Consider the following 23,518-nt stretch of genomic DNA (forward strand, 5'->3'; position numbering starts at 1 on the left):
ACACACACACACACACACACACACACACACACACACACACACACACACACACACACACACACACACACACACACACACACACACACACACACACACACACACACACACACACACACACACACACACACACACACACACACACACACACACACAGTCCCCACAGAGTAGTAGAGAGGGAAACGCAGGGTGGACATTATTCATCTGTGTGTGTGTGTGTGTGTGTGTCGTCCTCCCGGCTAGATCTCACCTGTAGTCTGACAGATCGTAGACACAATACCAGATAGATTATCCCTGCCTCAGCTGAAACGCAGCCCATTTACAACTTACAACTGTGTGTGTGTGGCACCATGCAGTTTTTATATACAAATGATACCTGCATGCTCATATTTATTCACTGTCCGTCACTAAAAAGACTAAACAGCTCACAGTGAAAAATGGACCGTAGAATGTGACTGACACACACTCACAAATACAGCAATCCCCCTAAAGAAAGAACCGAAAGAAGAGAGGGATGAACAAAATACAGACTGCGAGTTCAAAGTGCATGTGTGTAAACCGGTGGAGGCTGCTGAGGGGAGGACGGCTCACAATAACGGCCGGAACAGAGAGAATGGCATCAAATAAACGGGAAACCCTGTGTTTGAAGTATGTGACACCATTTCACAAACTCCACTCCAGCCTTTACCACGAGCCCATCCTCCCCAATTAAGGTGTTACCAACCTCCTGTGGTGTAGACTATGTGTAGGCTGTGGGGTTGGAGTTTACTAGAGCGCATAGACATGTTTCGCCTCAGAGCGCCAACAAACTCATTCACCTGGACCAACAAACGTTAATAGGGCTAGGCTCACGCAATGGTGTGTGTGTGTTGTGTTCTCCCTCAGGTTAGTGGTGTGTGTGTGTGTGTGTGTGTGTGTGTGTGTGTGTGTGTGTGTGTGTGTGTGTGTGTGTGTGTGTGTGTGTGTGTGTGTGTGTGTGTGTGTGTGTGTGTGTGTGTGTGATGAAGGGATGAGGAGAGGTGGTGGGATTGAGGATATGGAAGAGGCAGGACACGACCACGGCTATCTACAGGTAGGTATACACACACACACACACACACACACACACACACACACACACACACACACACACACACACACACACACACACACACACACACACACACACACACACAGCAATTTTGCTCTGAGGGGCAGTTTCAGCATGACTTCACTCAATAACACGCTAGCTAGCTCACCCCTCCCAAATCAGCCTTTTTCCTGTTAATCCATGTAGACAGAGGCCTTCCGGGTGTGTTCTGTGTTGATCTGGCTTTGTAAGGAGAGTTCTTTGTTAAAGCACAATGTATGTTTGGTGAACACGCACTACAGACGTTTGCTAAACCGCAAGGAGGGAGTCTGTCTACACTTATTTTGTGGTGAGGGACAGTCTTTCGTGCTCCAGTGTTTATATAACATTGCAGTGTCTTAGAAAACAGATTGGGATAATCAATCTGTTTGGTTCTTCTCTACGCCTGCTGAAATCACATTTTAAAGACCTTCACTAAGAGAGAAATAAGATAAACACTATTAATATAACATGTAATAACTTTCCATTCATTTAAAAAAAACTTTGTGGGTTCTGAAATGGCAAACGTCAGATGCCCATTATTATTTTTTGATGTGTGAACTCTTTTCCCAGAGTGTAGTGAATGACTGGCTCTTTAGATCTACCAAATCCACCATTAAATGTCACATTAGGGGTCTTTGTCTGTCTCCATCTCTCTCCATCTCTCTGTCTTGGTCTCTCCAGACTCTCCGTGCCCGTCTCTCTCCGGGCCCGTCTCTCTCCGGGCCCGTCTCTCTCCGGGCCCGTCTCTCTCCGGGCCCGTCTCTCTCCGGGCCCGTCTCTCTCCGGGCCCGTCTCTCTCCGGGCCCGTCTCTCTCCGGGCCCGTCTCTCTCCGGGCCCGTCTCTCTGTTTCTGTGTCTCTCTTCGGTCTGTCTCTCTTCGGTCTGTCTCTCTCCGGGTCTGTCTCTCTCCGGGTCTGTCTCTCTCCGGGTCTGTCTCTCTCCGGGTCTGTCTCTCTCCGGGTCTGTCTCTCTCCGGGTCTGTCTCTCTCCGGGTCTGTCTCTCTCCGGGTCCGTCTCTCTCCGGGCCCGTCTCTCTCCGGGCCCGTCTCTCTCCGGGCCCGTCTCTCTCCGGGCCCGTCTCTCTCCGGGCCCGTCTCTCTCCGGGCCCGTCTCTCTCCGGGCCCGTCTCTCTCCGGGCCCGTCTCTCTCCGGGCCCGTCTCTCTCCGGGCCCGTCTCTCTCCGGGCCCGTCTCTCTCCGGGCCCGTCTCTCTGTTTCTGTGTCTCTCTTCGGTCTGTCTCTCTTCGGTCTGTCTCTCTTCGGTCTGTCTCTCTTCGGTCTGTCTCTCTTCGGTCTGTCTCTCTTCGGTCTGTCTCTCTTCGGTCTGTCTCTCTTCGGTCTGTCTCTCTTCGGTCTGTCTCTCTTCGGTCTGTCTCTCTCTCTATGTCTCTCTGGGTCTGTCTCTCTCTTTGTGTCTCTCTCTGTGTCTGTCTCTCTTTGTGTCTGTCTCTCTCTCGGTCTGTCTCTCTCTCTCGGTCTGTCTCTCTCTCTCGGTCTGTCTCTCTCTCTCGGTCTGTCTCTCTCTCTCGGTCTGTCTCTCTCTCTCGGTCTGTCTCTCTCTCTCGGTCTGTCTCTCTCTCTCGGTCTGTCTCTCTCTCTCGGTCTGTCTCTCTCTCTCGGTCTGTCTCTCTCTCTCGGTCTGTCTCTCTCTCTCGGTCTGTCTCTCTCTCTCGGTCTGTCTCTCTCTCTCGGTCTGTCTCTCTCTCGGTCTGTCTCTCTCTCGGTCTGTCTCTCTCTCGGTCTGTCTCTCTCTCGGTCTGTCTCTCTCTCGGTCTGTCTCTCTCTCGGTCTGTCTCTCTCTCGGTCTGTCTCTCTCTCGGTCTGTCTCTCTTCGGGTCTGTCTCTCTTCGGGTCTGTCTCTCTTCGGGTCTGTCTCTCTGTTTCTGTGTCTCTCTTCGGTCTGTCTCTCTTCGGTCTGTCTCTCTTCGGTCTGTCTCTCTTCGGTCTGTCTCTCTTCGGTCTGTCTCTCTTCGGTCTGTCTCTCTTCGGTCTGTCTCTCTTCGGTCTGTCTCTCTTCGGTCTGTCTCTCTCTCTATGTCTCTCTGGGTCGGTCTCTCTGGGTCTGTCTCTCTCTTTGTGTCTCTCTTTGTGTCTCTCTTTGTGTCTCTCTTTGTGTCTGTCTCTCTCGGTCTGTCTCTCTCTCGGTCTGTCTCTCTCTCGGTCTGTCTCTCTCTCGGTCTGTCTCTCTCTCGGTCTGTCTCTCTCTCGGTCTGTCTCTCTTCGGGTCTGTCTCTCTTCGGGTCTGTCTCTATTCGGGTCTGTCTCTATTCGGGTCTGTCTCTATTCGGGTCTGTCTCTCTCTATGTCTCTCTGTTTCTGTTTCTCTCTCTGGGTCTGTCTCTCTCCGGGTCTGTCTCTCTCCGGGTCCGTCTCTCTCTATGTCTGTCTCTCTCTTCGGTCTGTCTCTCTCTTCGGTCTGTCTCTCTCTTCGGTCTGTCTCTCTTCGGTCTGTCTCTCTTCGGTCTGTCTCTCTCTGGGTCTGTCTCTCTCTGGGTCTGTCTCTCTCTGGGTCTGTCTCTCTCTGGGTCTGTCTCTCTCTGGGTCTGTCTCTCTCTGGGTCTGTCTATCTGTGTCTCTCTCCGGGTCTGTCTCTCTCCGGGTCTGTCTCTCTCCGGGTCTGTCTCTCTCCGGGTCCGTCTCTCTCTATGTCTGTCTCTCTCTTCGGTGTGTCTCTCTCTTCGGTCTGTCTCTCTCTTCGGTCTGTCTCTCTTCGGTCTGTCTCTCTTCGGTCTGTCTCTCTTCGGTCTGTCTCTCTTCGGTCTGTCTCTCTTCGGTCTGTCTCTCTCTGGGTCTGTCTCTCTCTGGGTCTGTCTCTCTCTGGGTCTGTCTCTCTCTGGGTCTGTCTCTCTCTGGGTCTGTCTATCTGTGTCTCTCTCCGGGTCTGTCTCTCTCCGGGTCTGTCTCTCTCCGGGTCTGTCTCTCTCCGGGTCTGTCTCTCTCCGGGTCTGTCTCTCTCCGGGTCTGTCTCTCTCCGGGTCTGTCTCTCTCCGGGTCTGTCTCTCTCCGGGTATGTCTCTCTCCGGGTATGTCTCTCTCCGGGTATGTCTCTCTCCGGGTCCGTCTCTCTCCGGGTCCGTCTCTCTCCGGGTCTGTCTCTCTCCGGGTCTGTCTCTCTCTGGGTCTGTCTCTCTGTGTCTCTCTCCGGGTCTGTCTCTCTCTATGTCTGTCTCTCTCTATGTCTGTCTCTCTTCGGGTCTGTCTCTCTTCGGGTCTGTCTCTCTTCGGGTCTGTCTCTCTTCGGGTCTGTCTCTCTTCGGGTCTGTCTCTCTTCGGGTCTGTCTCTCTTCGGGTCTGTCTCTCTTCGGGTCTGTCTCTCTCTCTCTGTGTCTCTCTGTTTCTGTGTCTCTCTCCGGGTCTGTCTCTCTCGGGGTCTGTCTCTCTCGGGGTCTGTCTCTCTCGGGGTCTGTCTCTCTCGGGGTCTGTCTCTCTCGGGGTCTGTCTCTCTCCGGGTCTGTCTCTCTCCGGGTCTGTCTCTCTCCGGGTCTGTCTCTCTCCGGGTCTGTCTCTCTCCGGGTCTGTCTCTCTCCGGGTCTGTCTCTCTCCGGGTCTGTCTCTCTCCGGGTCTGTCTCTCTCCGGGTCTGTCTCTCTCCGGGTCCGTCTCTCTCCGGGTCCGTCTCTCTCTATGTCTCTCTATCTTCGGTCTGTCTCTCTCCGTGTCCGTCTCTCTCTCTGTCTCTCTATCTTCGGTCCGTCTCTCTGTCCGTCGCTTCCGTCTCTCTGTCCGTCGCTTCCGTCTCTCTGTCCGTCGCTTCCGTCTCTCTGTCCGTCGCTTCCGTCTCTCTGTCCGTCGCTTCCGTCTCTCTGTCCGTCGCTTCCGTCTCTCTGTCCGTCGCTTCCGTCTCTCTGTCCGTCGCTTCCGTCTCTCTGTCCGTCGCTTCCGTCTCTCTGTCCGTCGCTTCCGTCTCTCTGTCCGTCGCTTCCGTCTCTCTGTCCGTCGCTTCCGTCTCTCTGTCCGTCGCTTCCGTCTCTCTGTCCGTCGCTTCCGTCTCTCTGTCCGTCCGTCTTATTCTCTCGCTCTCTGTCTTATTCTCTCGCTCTCTGTCTTATTCTCTCGCTCTCTGTCTTGTTCTCTCGCTCTCTGTCTTGTTCTCTCGCGTGAGTCTTGCACAAACCCATTATTAATGCTCAAACACTCTCTATCTCTCTCTCTCTCTCTCTCTCTCTCTCTCTCTCTCTCTCTCTCTCTCTCTCTCTCTCTCTCTCTCTCTCTCTCTCTCTATCTCTCTCTATCTCTCTCTATCTCTCTCTATCTCTCTCTATCTCTCTCTATCTCTCTCTGGCTCTCTCTCTGGCTCTCTCTCTGGCTCTCTCTCTGGCTCTCAGCGATGTCCAGCCCCCTGTTTCTGTTTCCTCACTCTAGAAGGAAAATTGCATATTATTTACTCAGCCCCCGTCACACACACACACACACACACATACATACAGCCCCCAGCGTTTGGTGTTTTTCTCCCTCCTCTCAGAGAGTGTCAGCCCTGTGACAATTGGCCCTGACGTGTCATTAAAAAATATCACAGGTTCCAGGGGAGCAATTTCCACTGCACTCTTTTTCCAAATGGCAGGAGAGAGGGACGTGGGGAGGTGTGGAGGGAGGGAGAGGAAAGGTGAAAATTAGCTTGTGGTGAGCAGAGCGTGTCAACTCAAATGCTGGGGTCAGTTTCTCTTGTGGAAAGAACCTCCCGCTCCTCCTTCACGCCCTCTCATCCCCTCTCCTTTACTCCCTAACCTTCACTCCTCTTCTCTCCCCTCCTTCACTCCTCTTCCCTCCCCTCCTCTCCCCTCCTCTCTCTAGTGGCAGTAGTTTTAGTGTGTCTATCTGTCACACATGGCCCAGAGATTTGAGACTGGCCCTGAGCTCCATCACAGCTCCACTCCTATAATGTCATGGCACACAGCAGAGCGAGCATCACTGAAAATCTGATTCCTACTGAGCACAGGGACACTGGGGCCCCGCTCCTCTCACTGTCTCGCTTTCCTTCTCCCTCTCGCTCTCTAAATGTCACCTTTGGGAAGGTGTTGTTGTGAGTAAACAAAACCAGAGACCCAAGTCTAAAGCTGTGACCCAAAAGGAATCAGCCGCAAATAGGAATGAGCAGCAACTCACCATTGGGTCCTGACCCTCCATTTGAGAAACCGCTGACTGTTATAAGGTATTCGTTTTTTTATCTCTGACTTAGCAACAAGGAGACAGAGAAGAGAGAGGAAAGGAGGAATAGGAGTGGACGGCAGGTGAAATGTCTGTCCGTTTCACGAACCCCTCGTTCCCTTGCCATGCTCTGATTCGCTGTTCTCTCCTGTCCAATAGGCTGTGAGATGAATGCTGACCTGAGAGGAAGTGAACTGGTCAAAGCCTTTCTGACTGACTTTGATCCTCAGAAGAGCAAGAGGTCCTTGTGTGTGTGTGAAACCGCCCCAAACACACACCAAACCATTACCCCCCCTACAGTACGTCCTAGTTTCATTGTTGTGCTGATCACATCCCCGAATCCGTTTTTCTACACCAAAATCCCTCATATCTTTGACAAGAGCTCAGATAAGGTCACAATAAGTTGAAAGCTAGTTCCAAGTCTTACCATCATCCTCTAGGTCATTTGAAGTCTATATATAGCTATATTTATAACCACACTACCTCCTCTAGACACATTAAAAACGCTGCTACAGGACTTACAGTCCTCTTTCTCTCTCTACCTGTACCTAAATTCTCTGCCCTGCACCTGAAAAACGAGGCACCTGTAAAACGACGGAGACTCGTTCTTAAGCTTTTACATAAAAGTGGGTACTGATCATGTCCAATGACGACAATCTCCGCGAGAGGGAATGCGCTTGCTTTCGGTAGGTTAGATGTACAGTCAATACCTGTGATACAGTGTGAACATTCTCAGTGAACCCACTGTGCAGGGAGCTTCCCTTCATCTGCAGTTGGGGTTTCGGGCTGTCTTGAAAGGCAACGAAAATGCTATCCGATGATGTCATATCCCTGAGATATGTATCGTCCACTTAGGTCTGGGTACCAGTCGTCTTAGCTAACATTCCACTCCTACCCTCTCCTGTCATTTGCCAAAACTCCTCACCGCTCAAGGAGTGGAACGTTAGCTAAGAAGACTAGCTCAACAGAGACGGCAACCAGGCTTGTGTCCACTAGGTCACACTCAGTGTTAGGCAGTAGTGAACAACATGTCATATAACTAGTAATTAAATTACATTTTGCAGTAGCTCGGTGGTAGTTGAACTCAATTCAAATATTGGTAGTGTTTTCAGTAGTTACTTGTTACGAGTTACTACATAACTTTCTTTGCCATGTAGTGGTGTACGGCACACTACTTTTTAAATGTTTTATTCAGTTTCTTTCTTTTTCGGCATCAGACCTGCCTATAAAGCTCACTTGAAACACCATTTGTGTGTTTAAGAAGATACATTACATTTAAGTTAACATATGACCACAGAGTGATCTTGTTTTTGCAATTTGTATCCTATAGCGATTAAGATATGATATTTTCTCACTAAGTTGTATGGATGTAGTGAACTTCTTTTTCAAGGTAACTTTACTTAAGTACAGTAAATACTGCATTTCTTAAGGGTAACTTTACTTAAGCACAGTAAATACTGCATTTCTTAAGGGTAACTTTACTTAAGCACAGTAAATACTGCATTTCTTAAGGGTAACTTTACTTAAGCACAGTAAATACTGCATTTCTTAAGGGTGGATGTCATAAGGTGAATGCACCAATTTGTAAGTCGCTCTGGATAAGAGCGTCTGCTAAATGACTTAAATGTAAATGTAACTTTAGCGTAGCTTAACTTCTTCCAGTATAAAGTAATTGGTATCTTGGTAAACTATATATTTTCAGAGTAGCTTCCCCGACACTGGTCACACTTCAACAAATAAGACTGGTGGTTGATACGTCTCAGGGTCAATACATCACTATCGACTAACCAACCTCCACGAATGTGGAAGAAGAGGACATGGATTGGAGAGGAGCTCCCTGCAGGATACAAACCTTTATGGATCCAACACTAACTCTGCAACCCAAATCTGAGTGATGATACTGTAAACAGATGATGATGTTGTCAGAACAGCATTAAGTCCTGATTAACCAGGTTAGCTCAACAGTGGGGCTATATGGCACTCCCGCAACAAACCAGGCCATACAGTACACTACAGTCGAGTAGCCATAAACGCTGAATGAACATGTTGAAAATGGACCAGTACAAATTCGACCACTGCTTTTACCTTTTAGCGACAGAAGTGCCATTTTACGCAGAAGGGGCAGACATAACTGATGAAACTACGTTGCTATGCATATAAACTGCCTCTACCCTCCGTTCTTTTGGCGAGTGTAGTCATTGGAGAAGAAACAGGACGAGCTTCGCTTGAGACTATCCTATCAACCTGCGTGTCCTGATCGTATCTGGTGTGGGGGTACAAAATCAACATGCACACGTCCGGTTTGGTTAGCATGTTAGCCTTCAGATTTGATATGTGCTGAGAGAAGGACAGTGTACTGTCTAGCCATACTCCCAAGTACTTGTATGAGGTGACTACCCTAGACCCACTCCAATTCACATACCGCAGATCCACAGATGACAATCTCTCAATTGCACTCCACACTGCCCTCTCGCACCTGGATAAGAGGAACATGTATGTGTGAAGACCAACGCTGGGAGACGAGAAGCAAGTACAGGAAGTTAATATTTAATAAATAACTGACATGAAACAAAACAAGGACAGCGCCTGGAAAAGGGGAACAAAAACTACATTAATGCTGACACGGGGATGAAACTGAGGAATAGAGGCAATGGGGAGGCAATGAATAAGGGGAGGCAATGAATAAGTGATGGAGTCCACGTGAGTCCATTGAAGCGCTGATGCGCGTAATGACGTTGACAGGTGTGCGTAATGATGGGCCACCTGACGCCCTCGAGCGCCAGAGAGGGGGAGCGGAAGCAGGCGTGACAGTACCCCGCCCTCTAGGGGCGCCACCCGGGCATTCCAACCTAGGGGGGAGCCTGACAGGCCGGCCGAGGCGTGGGAGCCCGACGAGGCGTGGGAGCCCGACGAGCCGGCCGAAGTATGATGTGGGAGCCAGACGAGCCGGCCTAGGTATGACATGGGATGTGAGCCTGCCGTGCCATCCGAGGCAAGAAAACCTCTCGAGCCAGCTAAGCAATGGAAGCCTGACGAGCCAGCTGAGGCACCCCAGGTTCCTTCGGCAGCGGCACCCGAACGCGACGTCACCAACAAAAAACTCCCTGATGCTTCCAATATTGTGGTGTCAGCATTCTGTGAGGACCGACACTGGGAGACGAGAAGCAAGTACATATTTTGTGAATATTTAATAAATAACCGACATGAAACAAAACAAAGAAAGCATCTGGACAGGGGGAACAAAAACGACATTAATGCTGAGACAGGGATGAAACATTCATAGGGGAGGCAATCAATAAGTGATGGAGTCCAGGTGAGTCCCATGAAGCGCTGATGCGCGTAACGATGGTGACAGGTGTGCGTAATGATGGGCCGCATGGCGCCCTCGAGCGCCAGAGAGGGGGAGCGGGAGCAGGCATGACAGTATGTGAGAATGCTGTTTATTGACTACAGCTCAGCATTCAACACCATAGTGCCCTCCAAGCTCATAACTAAGCTCAGGACCCTGGGACTAAACACATCCCTCTGCAACTGGATCCTGGACTTCCTGGCGGGCCGCCCCCAGGGGGTTGAGGGTAACAACACATCTGCCACATTGACCCTCAACACGGGGCCCCTCAGAGGTGCGTGCTTAGTACCTTCCTGTACTCCCTGGTCACACACAACTGCTTGGCCGTGCACGACTCCAACATCATCATTAAGTTTGCTGATGACACAACAGTGGTAGGCCTGATCACAGACGATGACGAGACAGCCTATAGGGAAGAGGTCAGAGACCTGGCAGTGTGGTGCCAGGACAACAACCTCTCCCTCAACGTCAGCAAGACAAAGGCACTGATTGTGGACTACATGAAATGGAGTCCACATCGACCACATCGACGGGGCTGGAGTGGAGTGGATTGGGAGCTACAAGTTCCTCGGTGTCCACACACACCAATACAGTCGTGAAAATGGCAACGACAACGCCTCTTCCCCCTCAGGAGACTGAAAAGATTTGGCATGGGCCTTCAGATCCTCAAAAAGTTCTACAGCTGCACCACTGAGAGCATATTTACTGGCTGCATTTTCGCTTGATATGGCAAGTGATTGGCATCCGACCGCAAGGCGCTGCAGATGGTGGTGCGGACAGCCCAGTACATCACTGGGGCCGAGCTCCCTGCCATCCAGAACCTCTATATCAGGCGGTGTCAGAGGAAGACCAAGAAAAAGAATACCCCGGCCGCCCAAGCCATAGACCACGGATCATCAACTACATTCAGCCGCGGACCGATATTTTCTTGAGCGGATAGACTGCAAATTGACCACAAGTAGCCACAACAGATAAAACAATAATTTCAAACCTTGCTTACATTTGTATACGATCACAAATCTCTCTCTTATGTGTGGGAATACTTTGGAACAGATTTCCAAATTAAAAATCACTGAGAGCTGATTTGCTGGTGTTTTTACAGTCTTATGTCCTCGCCTGGGGTAGAATACCTCATGATAAGCTATAGACCACACTATCTTCCAAGAGAGTTCACATCTATTTTATTCGTAGCCGTCTATTTACCACCACAAACTGATGCTGGAACTAAGAATGCCATACACACAAACTTTCACAATCTTCAACATACGCTGCTGCTACTCTGTTTATTATCTATCCTGATTAACTCGTCACTTTCACACCTACCAACATGTACCCCTGCACATTGACTCGGTACCGGTACTCCTTTGTACATAGCCTCGCTATTGGTATTTATTGTGTTACTATTTTCTATTTTTTATTTACTTTGTAACTCTGCATATTGGGAAAGGTCTCGTAAGTAAGCATTTCACGCTAACGTCTACAACTGTTGTACTCGGCGCATGTGAGAAATACAATTTGATTTGAACCCCTCCCTCCTCTCTACCCTCCCTGCCTTACCTGTACTCTGGAGGTGGGGTCTCGTTTGATCCAATTGATTGCAGTCTCGTAGACCAGTTCCTCAGTCTTGGTATTGAGGCTGTCATTTGACAGGTAGGCCACCAGGTCCTCCTTAGACACATTCAGAATCTCCTCCTGACCCGCCGCCTAGAAAACAAAGATTTTGAAACTTGATTGGGATAAAAATCCAGTTTTTAATCATGTTTGGTAGGTAGTATGGTCTTTGTTTATGAACATCTCATAAATTCATTCATGCGTGTATACATTTATTCATGCATGTATGCATTAATCCACCCACCCAACCCATTCGATTGGTTCATTCAGTAAATCCACCTACCTCAGGGAAGTTCTGGAGTGCAAAGGCTTTGGCCATGTTGTGGAGCTCTGTACATCGCATAGCCTCAGCCATGCCCAGCACACCTAGACAGTTCCCTGCTGTTAGCTGTTTCTCTGCAGAGAGAGAGGAGAGAGAGAAAAGGTGGCGAAAGGAGATGGGAGAGAGGAGAGGGTGAGAGAAAGAGAGGGGGAGAGGAAGAGAGGAGAGGGAGGTGAGAGGGAGAGACAGAGGGGGGAAAAGGGGAGAGATTTAGAGATTGTCATTCACACATCCATTAAAAAGTCAGGATGGGGGGGGGGGGGGGGGCGGAGAAAGAGGGGAGAGCTTTGGTCTATCTGTGTGTATATCTGGGGCTAGGGAGAGAGTGTAATAACTCAAACAGCTCAAGGGACAAACAACAAGGGGAATCGATCGCTAGGTGCCCACTGAGCAGGGCCAGGAGACTGGGAAGGCATAGCAGGGATTAGTACTGCAGGTCCAGACGTTTCACACACACACCCCTGGGCTGGGGCCCACAGTGTGAGGCCTGATCAAATGAGACATTGGTACGGACCACCACCAGATCTCCCATCTATAAGCACAGAGCACTATAAGTGTGTGCGTGTGTGCGCGTGTGTGTGTGTGTACCAGCTGCCTATACAATTATCACCAGGGAAGGTCGTGGAGAATCTCACCACTACAAGACCAAAATATAATAATAAAAGATGTGAGAAAGTGTCTGTTAAAGTCTAAAGTTAACTCAGTGTGTTGAAGCTGAATAGGGAAACAAAGCCTTCTGAAACGAATACAGCTGTAGTCTGTTCATGTGCTGTTTGAGCAGATGTGAGCAGATGTGTTTTTACTGTTTCTGAGAGAGAGCGAGAAGTCTGAGGGGGCGTGAGAATGTGTAATAATAACTACAGCTAGACCAATCAATACCTTTACAGAGCTGTCTCTATATCTAATCAATATTAAACGAGGTTGAAATGTGTTTGGTATTCTTATTTGGTTTGATCTTAATTGATTCCACAGGTACCATTCATTCAGGTTCATTTGTGTCGGTCTTCAGATGGCGCCGGAGGGGATGGCTGCAATTTTACAGGCTCCTAACCAATTGTGCTATTTTGTTAGTTTTTTCGCATTGTTTAACTTCTCTAGGGTAGGGGGCATCATTCGGAATTTTGGATGAAAAGCATGCCCAAATTAAACTGCCAGCTATTCATCCCCAGAAGATAAGATATGCATATTATTAATATATTTGGTTAGAAAACACTCTGAAGTTTCTAAAACTGTTTGAATCATGTCTGTAACTATAACAAGAACTTATGTAGCAGGTCAAACCATTCAGATTTTTTTTGTTTGAGGTTACCCTGTTTTCAATGAGTTTTCATTGGGAATCCAGATTTCTAAGGGACTTGCTTGCAGTTCCTACCGCTTCCACTGGATGTCACCAGTCTTTAGAAATTGGTTGAGGTTATTCCTTTGTGTAATGAAGAAGTACGGCCATCTTGAAAAAGTGTCACTTCATGTGTACTATTTGATAGAGGCGCAAGACCAGAAAGCATGCTTGAGTTTGTTTTCTTCCTGTATTGAACACAGATCTTCAATTTTATCGATTATTTACTTTAAAAAATGCCTAAAGTTGTATTACAAAAGTAGTTTGAAACGTTTTGGCAAAGTTTACAGGTAACTTTTGAGATATTTTGTCGTCACGTTGCGCAGGTTGGAACCAGTGTTTTTCTGGATCAAACGCGCCAAATAAATGGACATTTTGGATATATATTGACGGAATTAATCGAACAAAAGGACCATTTGTGATGTTTATGGGACATATTGGAGTGCCAACAACAGAAGCTCGTCAAAGGCATGAATAATATTTTTATTTCTGCGTTTTGTGTCGCGCCAGCAGGGTTGAAATGTTTTCTCTCTTTTGTTTACTATGGTGCTCAGATAATAGCATCGTATGCTTTAGCCGAAAAGCCTATTTGAATTCTGACATGTTGGCTGGATTCAAAACACGTGTAGCTTTCACTGGATGTTGTAGCTTTAATTTGGTATCTTTCATGTTATGATTTAAGGAAAGTTAGATTTTTATAGTAATTAATTAGAATTTGGTGCGCTGCATTTTCTCTGGCTTTTGGCCAAGTGAGACAGTAGCGTCCCGCCTAAACTCAGATTGTTGGATATAAATATGAACTTTACCGAACAAAACATACATGTATTGTGTAACATGAAATCCTATGAGTGTCATCTGATGAAGATCAAAGGTTAGTGATTCATTTTAACTCTATTTCTGCTTTTTGTTACTTCTCTCTTTGGCTGGAAAAATGACTGAGTATTTCTGTGGCTATGTACTGACCTAACATAATCGCAAGGTGTGCTTTCGCCGTAAATCCGTTTTGAAATCCGACACTTTGGTTGGATTAACGAGAGGTTTATCTTTAAAATGGTGTATAATGCTTGTATGTTTGAGGAATTTTAATTGTGAGATTTCTGTTGTTTTGAATTTGGCGCCCTGCAATTTCACTGGCTGTTGGTTAGGTGGGACGCTACCGTCCCACATACCCTAGAGAAGTTAAATCATTTTGAACACAATGTTGCTGCTACAGTCTCTTATGACCGAAAATATCTTCTGGTCATCAGAACAACGATTACTTACCTCGAACTGGAAAAATATTTTTTCTTTAATGACTACGACGCGAAGGATATACTGCTTCCCGGAGACCAGGCCCACATCCCCATAATTCGTGTGAAGAAAATACGGAAATACAGGAGGTCTGGGTGCCTTGTGAGAATTCATCGGCAAGTGAGTAAATAACCATTACCCTCTGTATTATTGGCCAACGTGCAATCATTGGAAAACAAACTGGACGATCTACTACGATTAAGACTATCCTACCAACAGGACATTAGAAACTGTAATATCTTATGTTTCACCGAGACTTGGCTGTACGATGACACATAATATAGAGCTGGCTGGCTTCTCAGGGCATCGGCAGAACAGAGCACCTACGTCTGGTAAGAAGAGGGGTGGGGGTGTGTGTCTATTTGTCAATAACTGCTGGTGCGCAATGTCTAATATTAAAGAAGTCTCGAGGTATAACTCACCTGAGGTGACTCGCTCAATACGGAAGTCTCAGATGACGCGGATGCTACGCTACAGGACTGTTTTGCTAGCACAGACTGGAATATGTTACGGGATTCATCCAATGGCATTGAGGAGTATACCACCTCAGTCATAGGCTTCATCAATAAGTGCATCGACGACGTCGTCCCCACAGTGAAGGTACGTACAGGTGAAGTCGTAAGTTTACATACACCTGAGCCAAATACATTTAAACTCAGTTTTTCACAATTCCTGACATTTAATCCAAGTAAAAATCCCCCGTCTTAGGTCAGTTAGGATCACCACTTTATTTTATCAATGTGAAATGTCAAAATAATAGTAGAGAGAATTATTTATTTCAGCTTTTATTTATTTCATCACATTCCCAGTGGGTCAGAAGTTTACATACACTCAATTAGTATTTGTTGGCATTGCCTTTAAATTGTTTATCTTGGGTCAAACGTTTCGGGTAGCCTTCCACAGGCTTCCCACAATAAGTTGGGTGAATTTTGGCCCATTCCTGACAGAGCTGGTGTAACAGTCAGGTTTGAAGGCCTCCTTGATCGCACACGCTTTTTCAGTTCTGCCCACACATTTTCTATAGGATGGAGGTCAGGGCTTTGTGATGGCCACTCCAATACCTTGACTTTGTTGTCCTTAAGCCATTTTGCCACAACTTTGGAAGTATGCTTGGGGTCATTGTCCATTTGGAAGACCCATTTGCTACCAAGCTTTAACTTCCTGACTGATGTCTTGAGATGTTGCTTTAATATATCCACATAATTCTATTCTTCAAGATGCCATCTATTTTGTGAAGTGCACCAGTCCCTCCTGCAGTAAAGCACCCCCACAACATGATGCTGCCACCCCCGTGCTCCACGGTTGAGATGGTGTTTGCAAGCCTTCCCCTTTTTCCTCAAAACATAACAATGGTCATTATGGCCAAACAGTTCTATTTTTGTTTCATCAGACCAGAGGACATTTCTCCAAGATTTCTTTTGATTTTACCATGATGTCAAGCAAAGAGGCACTGAGTTTGAAGGTAGGCCTCCAATTGACTCAAATGATGTAAATTACCCTATCAGAAGCTTCTAAAGCCATGATATTATCTGGAATGTTCCAAGCTGTTTAAAGGCACAGTCAACTTAGTGTATGTAAACTTCCGACTTCAACTGTACATTTCCCAACCAGAAGCCATGGATTACAGGCAACATCCGCACCGAATTAAAGGCTAGAGCTGCCGCTTTCAAGGAGTGGGACAATATTATGACGCTTATAAGAAATCCCGCTATGCCCTCAGATGAACCATCAAACAGGCAAAGCATCAATACAGGACTAAGATTGAATCCTACGACACCGGCTCTGACACTCGTCGGATGTGTCAGGGCTTGAAAGCTATTGAGTTTGAGTTTATTTTTTACAAGGACAGTGCACATGAATCAACATTTCAGTAAAAGTACTGGAGCGAGCTGCCCAGTGACACAAGCCTACCAGACGAGCTAAATGCCTTTTATGTTCTCTTTGAGGCCAGCAACACTGAAGCATGCATGAGAGCACCAGCTGTTCCAGACGACTGTGTGATCACGCTCTCCGTAGCCGATGTGAGCAAGACCTTTAAACAGGTCAACATTCACAAAGCCGAGGGGTCAGACGGATTACCAGGACGTGTACTCAGAGCATGCACTGACCAACTGGCAGGTGTCCGCTGACATTTTCAACCTCTCCCTGGCCGAGTCTGTAATACCTACATGTTTCAAACAGACCACCATAGTTCCTGTGACCAAGAAAGCGAAGGTAACCTGCCTAAATGATTACCGCACCGTAACACTCACGTCGGTATCCATGAAGTGCTTGAAAGGCTGTTCATGGCTCACATCAACACCATCATGCCATAAACCCTAGACCCACTCCAATTCGCATACTGCCCCAACAGATTCACAGATGACGCAAAGATTTTTTGGGGCGGTATTTTTCTTAAAACTGCATTGTCGGTTAAGGGCTTGTAAGTAAGCATTTCACTGTAAGGTCTACACCTGTGGTATTCGGCGCATGTGACAAATAACATTTGATTTTGTTTGATCTCAATAGTACTCCACACTGCCCTTTCCCACCTGGACAAGAGGAACCCGTATGTGTTCATTGATTACAGCTCAGCGTTCAACACCATAGTGCCCACAAAGCTCATCACTAAGCTAAGGACCCGGGGACTAAACACCTCCCTCTGCAACTGGATAATGGACTTCCTGATGGGCTGCCCCCAAGGGGTAAGGGTAGGCAACAACCCATCTGACACGCTGATCCTCAACACTGGGGCCCCTCAGGAGTGCGTGCTTAGTCCCCTCCTGTACTCCCTGTTCACCCACAACTACAGTGGCCAAGCATGACTCCAACACCATCATTAAGTTTGCTGACGACACAACAGTGGTCCAGTAGGCCTGATCACCGACGAGGCAGCCTATAGTGAGGAGGTTAGAGCCCTGGCAGTATGATGCCAGGAAAACAATCTCTCTCTCAATGTGAGCAAGACAAAGTAGGTGGAGGGTTGAACAGGCACCCATTAACATTGACGGGGCTGTAGTGGAGCGGGTCGAGAGTTTCAAGTTCCTTGGTGTCCACATCACCAACAAACTATCACGGTCCAAACACACCAAGACAGTTGTGAAGAGGGCACAACAACACCTTTTCCCCCTAAAGAGAATGAAAATATTTGGCATGGGTCCCCATATCCTCAAAATGTTGTACAGCTGCACCATCGAGAGCATCCTGACCAGTTGCATCTCTGCCTGGTATGGCAACTGCTCGGCATCTGACCGTAAGGTGCTACAGAGGGTAGTGCCTACGGCCCAGTACATCACTCTGGGGCTAAGCTTCCTGACATCCAGGACCTACATACTAGGCGGTGTCAGAGGAAGGCCCAAAAAATTGTCAAAGACTCCAGTCACCTAAGTCATAGACTGTTCTCTCTGCTACCGCCTGGCAAGCGGTACCAGATCACCAAGTCTAGGACCAAAAGGCTTCTTAACAACTTCTACCCCCAAGACATAAGACTGCTGAACAACACTGCTAATATTCACTGTTTATTATCTATGCATCGTCACCTTACAAATGATCTCAGATAACCTGTACCCTCGCACATTGACTCTGCACCGGTACCCCCTGTATACAGTATAGCCTCGTTATTGTTATGTAAATGTACTGTGTTACTTTTTGATTGATTTGATATTTTTTTTTACTTTAGTTTATTTTGTCAATCTTTTTAAAACTCTATTTCTTGAACTGCATTGTTGGTTAAGGGCTTGTAAGTAAGCATTTCACTGTAAGGTCTATACCGGTTGTATTCGGCGTATGTGACAAAAATATATATTTTAAGAGAGTCTGTGCAGTATCCATCTGTTATTATATGGCGTGTGTGTGTGCGTGTTGCATGGTGTGCAATATCTCATAAACTCAGTGGAGCAGATTGCAGACATAGAGAATAAAGGAGTTTTATTCCAGGCTCTGGAAGGTTCCATAGCCGCCGGTTGTAAATCCTCCCACGTTTTATTTCTTGTGACTTGAAGTTGTTCTAATATGATGGACAAAATAATATGTTAAATAAGTTGAGGTGTGTTTTGTCACACTAAAAAAATCTGAACTCAATGTACCATGGCCAAAATTAATTCATTTTGCATCTCTTCAGTACATTTGTTGCGAACTTCAATATCCCTGACATGATATCAATGTCTTTGTTCCAAGGTTATACACTGTACCAGCATTAGGTCTCTATTCTAACATGCTCAAATGTCATGAATCATGTTCTCAGATTGAAGTCTTTAAATACACTACAGACGGTTTCCATGTTTTTCACAAGTCCATATCATCGGACGAAATGTGAAAAACAAATCGATATTTATTTTCAGTGTCTTCCCCCTCCCTTTTACTGCTCTGACCTTTTTCATCCAATTGCCAGACATCCTATCCTTGTCTTAGAGCTCTCTCCACATCTCCCCAACCATCTCTATTAAATGGTAGGTATAATCTGACATTTACCGTCTCCCAGTCCCTTGACCTCCTAAACCCATGAGTACGCATTTGCTCCTCAGTTGACCCCTGGGCTTTCCCCGCCACCCATCCAAACACCCCTCCCCCAACCTCCTTTTCCAAGACCCATATCCTCTCCCTCCCTCCCCACCGTGTGTAGGCATCGATCGGTCTGTGGGTTCTATCATAGCTTACGCTGGAGGATTTGACATATAACTGACAATTGTTCCCTGACCTTTTGTCCTGGCGCCTCCCAACTCCTGAGGGCCGAGAGAAGAGAGAGCGACAGACCTAGAGACAGACCAAGAGACAAACCGAGATAGGGAGCAAAATTATGTCTCTCTCTTTTACTTCGGGGGGGGAACTTACGCTAAATTTGGACACCTGTCAGAAAGGGTGCTAGGGAATATGTGCCAAAGACAGAAACTTAGGCTTAGTGTGATGAGACACCTACTTACCCACATCGCCCCACACCCTACAGTTGAAGTCAGAAGTTTACATACACTTAGGCATTAAAACTTGTTTTTCAACCACTCCACAAATTTCTTATTAAACTATCGTTTTAGCAAGTCGGTTAGGACATCTACTTTGTGCATGACAAGTAATTTTTCCAACAATTGTTTAGAGACAGATTATTTCACATATAATTCACTGTATAATAATTCCAGTGGGTCAGAAGTTTACATACACTAAGTTGACTGTGCCTTTAAACAGCTTGCAAAACATCAGAAAATTATGTCATGGCTTCAGAAGCTTCTGATAGGCTAATTGACATAATTTGAGGTGTACCTGTGGATGTATTTCAAGGTCTACCTTCAAACTAAGTGCCTTTTTACATGACATCATGGGAAAATGAAAAGAAATCAGCCAAAACAAAACAAGTCTGGTTCATCCTTGGGAGCAATTTCCAAATGCCTGAAGGTACCACGTTCATCTGTACAAACAATAGTACACACGCATAAACACCATGGGACCCCGCAGCCGTCATACAGCTCAGCAAGGAGACGCGTTCTGTCTCCAAGAGATGAACGTACTTTGGTGCAAAAAGTGCAAATCAATCCCAGAACAACAGCAAAGGACCTTGTGAAGATGCTGGAGGAAACAGGTACAAAAGTATCTATATCCACAGTAAAACGAGTCCTATATCGACATAACCTGAAAGGCCGCTCAGCAAGGAAGAAGCCACTGCTCCAAAACCGCTATAAAAAAAGCCAGACTATGGTTTGCAACTGCACATGGGACAAAGATCGTACTTTTTGGAGAAATGCCCTCTGGTCTGATGAAACAAAAATAGAACTGTTTGGCCATAATGACCATCGTTACGTTTGGAGGAAAAAGGGGGAGGCTTGCAAGCCGAAGAACACCATCCCAACCGTGAAGCACGGGGGTGGCAGCATCATGTTGTGGGGGTGCTTTGCTGCAGGAGGGACTGGTGCACTTCACAAAATAGATGGCATCATGAGGATGGAACATTGTGGATATATTGAAGCATCATCTCAAGACATCAGTCAGGAAGTCAAAGCTTGGTCTCAAATGGGTCTTCCAAATGGACAATGACCCCAAGCATACTTCCAAAGTTGTGGCAAAATGGCTTAAGGACAACAAAGTCAAAGTATTGGAGTGGCCATCACAAAGCCTTGACCTTAATCCCATAGAAAATGTGTGGGTAGAACTGAAAAAGTGTGTGTGAGCAAGGAGGCCTTCAAACCTGACTCAGTTACACCAGCTCTGTCAGGAGGAATGGGCCAAAATTCTTATTGTGGGAAGCTTGTGGAAGGCTACCCGAAGCGTTTGACCCAAGTTAAACAATTTAAAGGCAATGCTACCAAATACTAATTGAGTGTATGTAAACGTCTGACATAAATAAAAGCTGAAATAAATCATTCTCTCTCCCATTTTTTCTGACATTTCACATTCTTAAAATAAAGTGGTGATCCTCGCTGACCAAAGACAGGGAATTTTTACGAGGAATAAATGTCAGGAATTGTGAAAAACTGAGTTTAAAAGTAATTTGGCTAAGGTATATGTAAACTTCCGACTTCAACTGTATGTCATAGGTACATACCTAGGAAGGACACACCGACTTTGCAGAAGGTGTTGAATTGGAACTTGTTGGCGGCCTCGAGCAGTGTCTTGGCGTTAGCGGAGTCTATGACCAGAGAGCCCGTGTAGACAAACTCCAGCAACAGCTCCAACACCTCAGCTCCAATGTCGCTCATCTGCAGCTCTAGCATCTCCCCGCTCCTCGTCTCCCCTGACGACCTGACCAACCAACCACGGTAGACGGGAGTTAGACACCGAAGAGACGCACACACACACACATACACACACAACTAGGACAAGAGCTACACACAGATACTCACATACACTCGCACACACACAACCTGGGTCTTTACAAAACAAGGGAAAAATAGCAGAATCAATACAATTGAATACAAAGTAAAAGGTAGAGAATTTATTTTTGGGGTCTATTGTTTTTACAGTAAGCGACTAGGGTTTGTAACAGCACACAGTTATGGTAGTTTGTGCTCCATCTGAAACAAAACAGTTCTCTCAAAACAAGGATTAGGAAAGCACAAGTCATTTGTTTGTCTTCATCATGGCAAATTAATATCCAAAAAGGCATGCTTTGACATGGGTGTTCTCATGTATGCATAGTTATTCAAGAAGATGCATACATGCTAATGGCAGACAGATGACAGAGAGATGGGAAGGGGTGATGAAACCATACATGCACTGACAGATTGGAAAACCACTAGGTATGTTACTGTAGCTGTCTGATGTTTCAATGTTATTGTAACGGAAGACCTTAAGCTATGTTAGCTGTGGTATGTCTGAAGGCTAGCATACTGTTGCGCCCAATACTACAATCTTGAAGCCAGTCTCCCAAGAATCTGCCAGATCCTTTGATTTGCTTTTGTGCTTTTTGTCCTGTGTTTTTTTTTAAACAACTTTGCGATTCTGTTTTGTCATGAAAAGCGCTACATAAAATACACATATTATTATTATTACAATACTGTATGACTATCCTGTGTGCTGTATATCCATGCTACAAATCAGATTCATATAGCCATATACTGTGGTGCTGGGTTGGCTCTCTCTAGCTAATGTAGTCCCCCCAGCCTCATGGCGATTGGTTGCGTTAGAGTCCGCCTGCATTGTGACATCATCAGGATCAGTAATTAGTTGATGTGTTCTAACTCTACGCCGGAATGTCCCATGTGACACAACATAATCTAGTCAAGGGCAAAATAAACAGAATCAATGCCCCAGAATGCAGTGTGAGATACTGTGTCCTTCCCCCGAGGGCTGTGGACATAAACAATATGAAAACTACCAACGATTGAGATGGATGGGGTGTATTCTCCTTCTGTTGCTCATATGGACTGGCTACACTGCATAATGCTCAGTGTCTGTCTGTTTCAAGTGGTACTGTCTCTTACCGGGTTGGCGTGAGAGTCGATTAAATAGCTTTTACAGAGCATACAGTCAGACACAGTTTTGATGCAGGATGCAGACAGACGGACACAGACACAGACACATGGACAGGATGGTTCGAGTGAAGAGGAAGGAGTGGGAGTGAGAGAGAGAGGGGGGGGGGGGATGAGAGGAAGAGGGTTGGTTCATCCACAGGGACCAGCAGCCATCCTTCAGAGGGGGGTTGGGAGGGATTAGGTGGGGTTGGGGGTGGGGTCCATGACTGTTCCTGGGTCTTTTAAATAAGAGATCCCACCCCCCCTGCCCCCCAGCACACCTAAACCCAAAGCCCAAAGCCTCTGCCCCCAGCTCGCTGCCACATTCACCAGTAGCCTGTATGCCTGTATATGAACGTAGTTGACATTAGTAGTCACTGAGCCATCTTAGGAGGTGAGAGAAGGGGAGGAGAAGGACAACGCAAAAATAAACAAGACAATGGGGATCTGTCTCTGCATAGATGGACATAGGGAGGCTGGAAAGACCAAGATAGTTATTATTTTCCTCCTGCAAAGCAAAAAGCCATAGTGTTGTTATGTTATTGCCTTCCCGCCCTATGCTGTGGCGGTACTAAAGCTAGATAAAAGGGGGGAGGAGGGGGAGGTTGGGGGTGTAGTCCAGGGTTAAGCGACGGTGGGGAAGGGAGGAAGAAGAAGAAAAAGGGAAAATAAATAAATATATATATATATAAAACAAGAGCATGCTCATCAACCAGGTCAATTAGTGCAATGGGAATCGGCTCGAGTGGCAATTTGTTTTGCCTGAGTGTTTTTGTTATGGAAATGGTCTTTCCGCCTCTTCTCACAGAGGTGGCTGTTTATACTGCTGCGTCTGATTGCAGACTTGTTTTTTTTTATGCAAAAGAGGGATAGAAAGGGAGAGAGCAAGGGAGAGTAAAACAAGAGGGAGAAATTGAGAGAGGAATCTGTTTACGAAAAACGCACCACTCTTTTCCCGAAGAAAGACTATTTCATTCAGCGTAGACGGTCAGAAAGGGGGAGCAGAAAGAGAGGGTCTCTAAATGTGTCCCTTGTGCAAAAAGGACTATCTTATAGGGACCACATTCACCATGTTTTCTCAAATTTCAGCTGGGGAAATACCCTGATTCCCGCAGACATTTTACTCTGTGTGCTCAAAGGAATCCAAGCTCATCCACTTGTGTGTGAGAAAACTAAAATGTTACTTGTTTTATTATTCTGTCACCAGCCATAATGAATCAAACATGGATTTAACATAGCGTGCCTGCCCGTTTGACGATGTAATTAGAGTTTAGTTTGTGTTTGTTTGTTTGTATTGGAGGCTTTTTGAGGCTACATTCATGACAATGGGTGAGGTGGGTTAGCTATTGCGTCTCTTTATTGAGGCACGTCCAGGTGTGCAGAGTGACAGTAATGGGTCCATGGCTGCATCTCAATAGTCAAAAGTGGCTTCCTCTCCAAGCAAAT

At 46.6% G+C, this 23,518-nt stretch overlaps 1 protein-coding gene across 2 annotated transcripts in view; it reads right to left on the reverse strand.

The window, feature by feature from the left end:
- Window positions 1-23,518, reverse strand: part of LOC129817185 (kelch-like protein 29) — a 369,971-nt gene that overhangs the window by 56,685 nt on the left and 289,768 nt on the right. For both annotated transcript variants that reach the window (XM_055872179.1, XM_055872180.1), the window contains 3 exons: window positions 20,665-20,861; window positions 11,495-11,607; window positions 11,158-11,304 (listed from right to left, as the gene is read on the reverse strand). In XM_055872179.1, coding sequence (XP_055728154.1) covers window positions 11,158-11,304; window positions 11,495-11,607; window positions 20,665-20,861 — 457 coding nt within the window. The remainder of the gene's footprint in view (window positions 1-11,157; window positions 11,305-11,494; window positions 11,608-20,664; window positions 20,862-23,518) is intronic.

Source organism: Salvelinus fontinalis, chromosome 20 (genome assembly GCF_029448725.1).
Source record: "Salvelinus fontinalis isolate EN_2023a chromosome 20, ASM2944872v1, whole genome shotgun sequence".
Lineage (NCBI taxonomy): Eukaryota > Metazoa > Chordata > Actinopteri > Salmoniformes > Salmonidae > Salvelinus > Salvelinus fontinalis.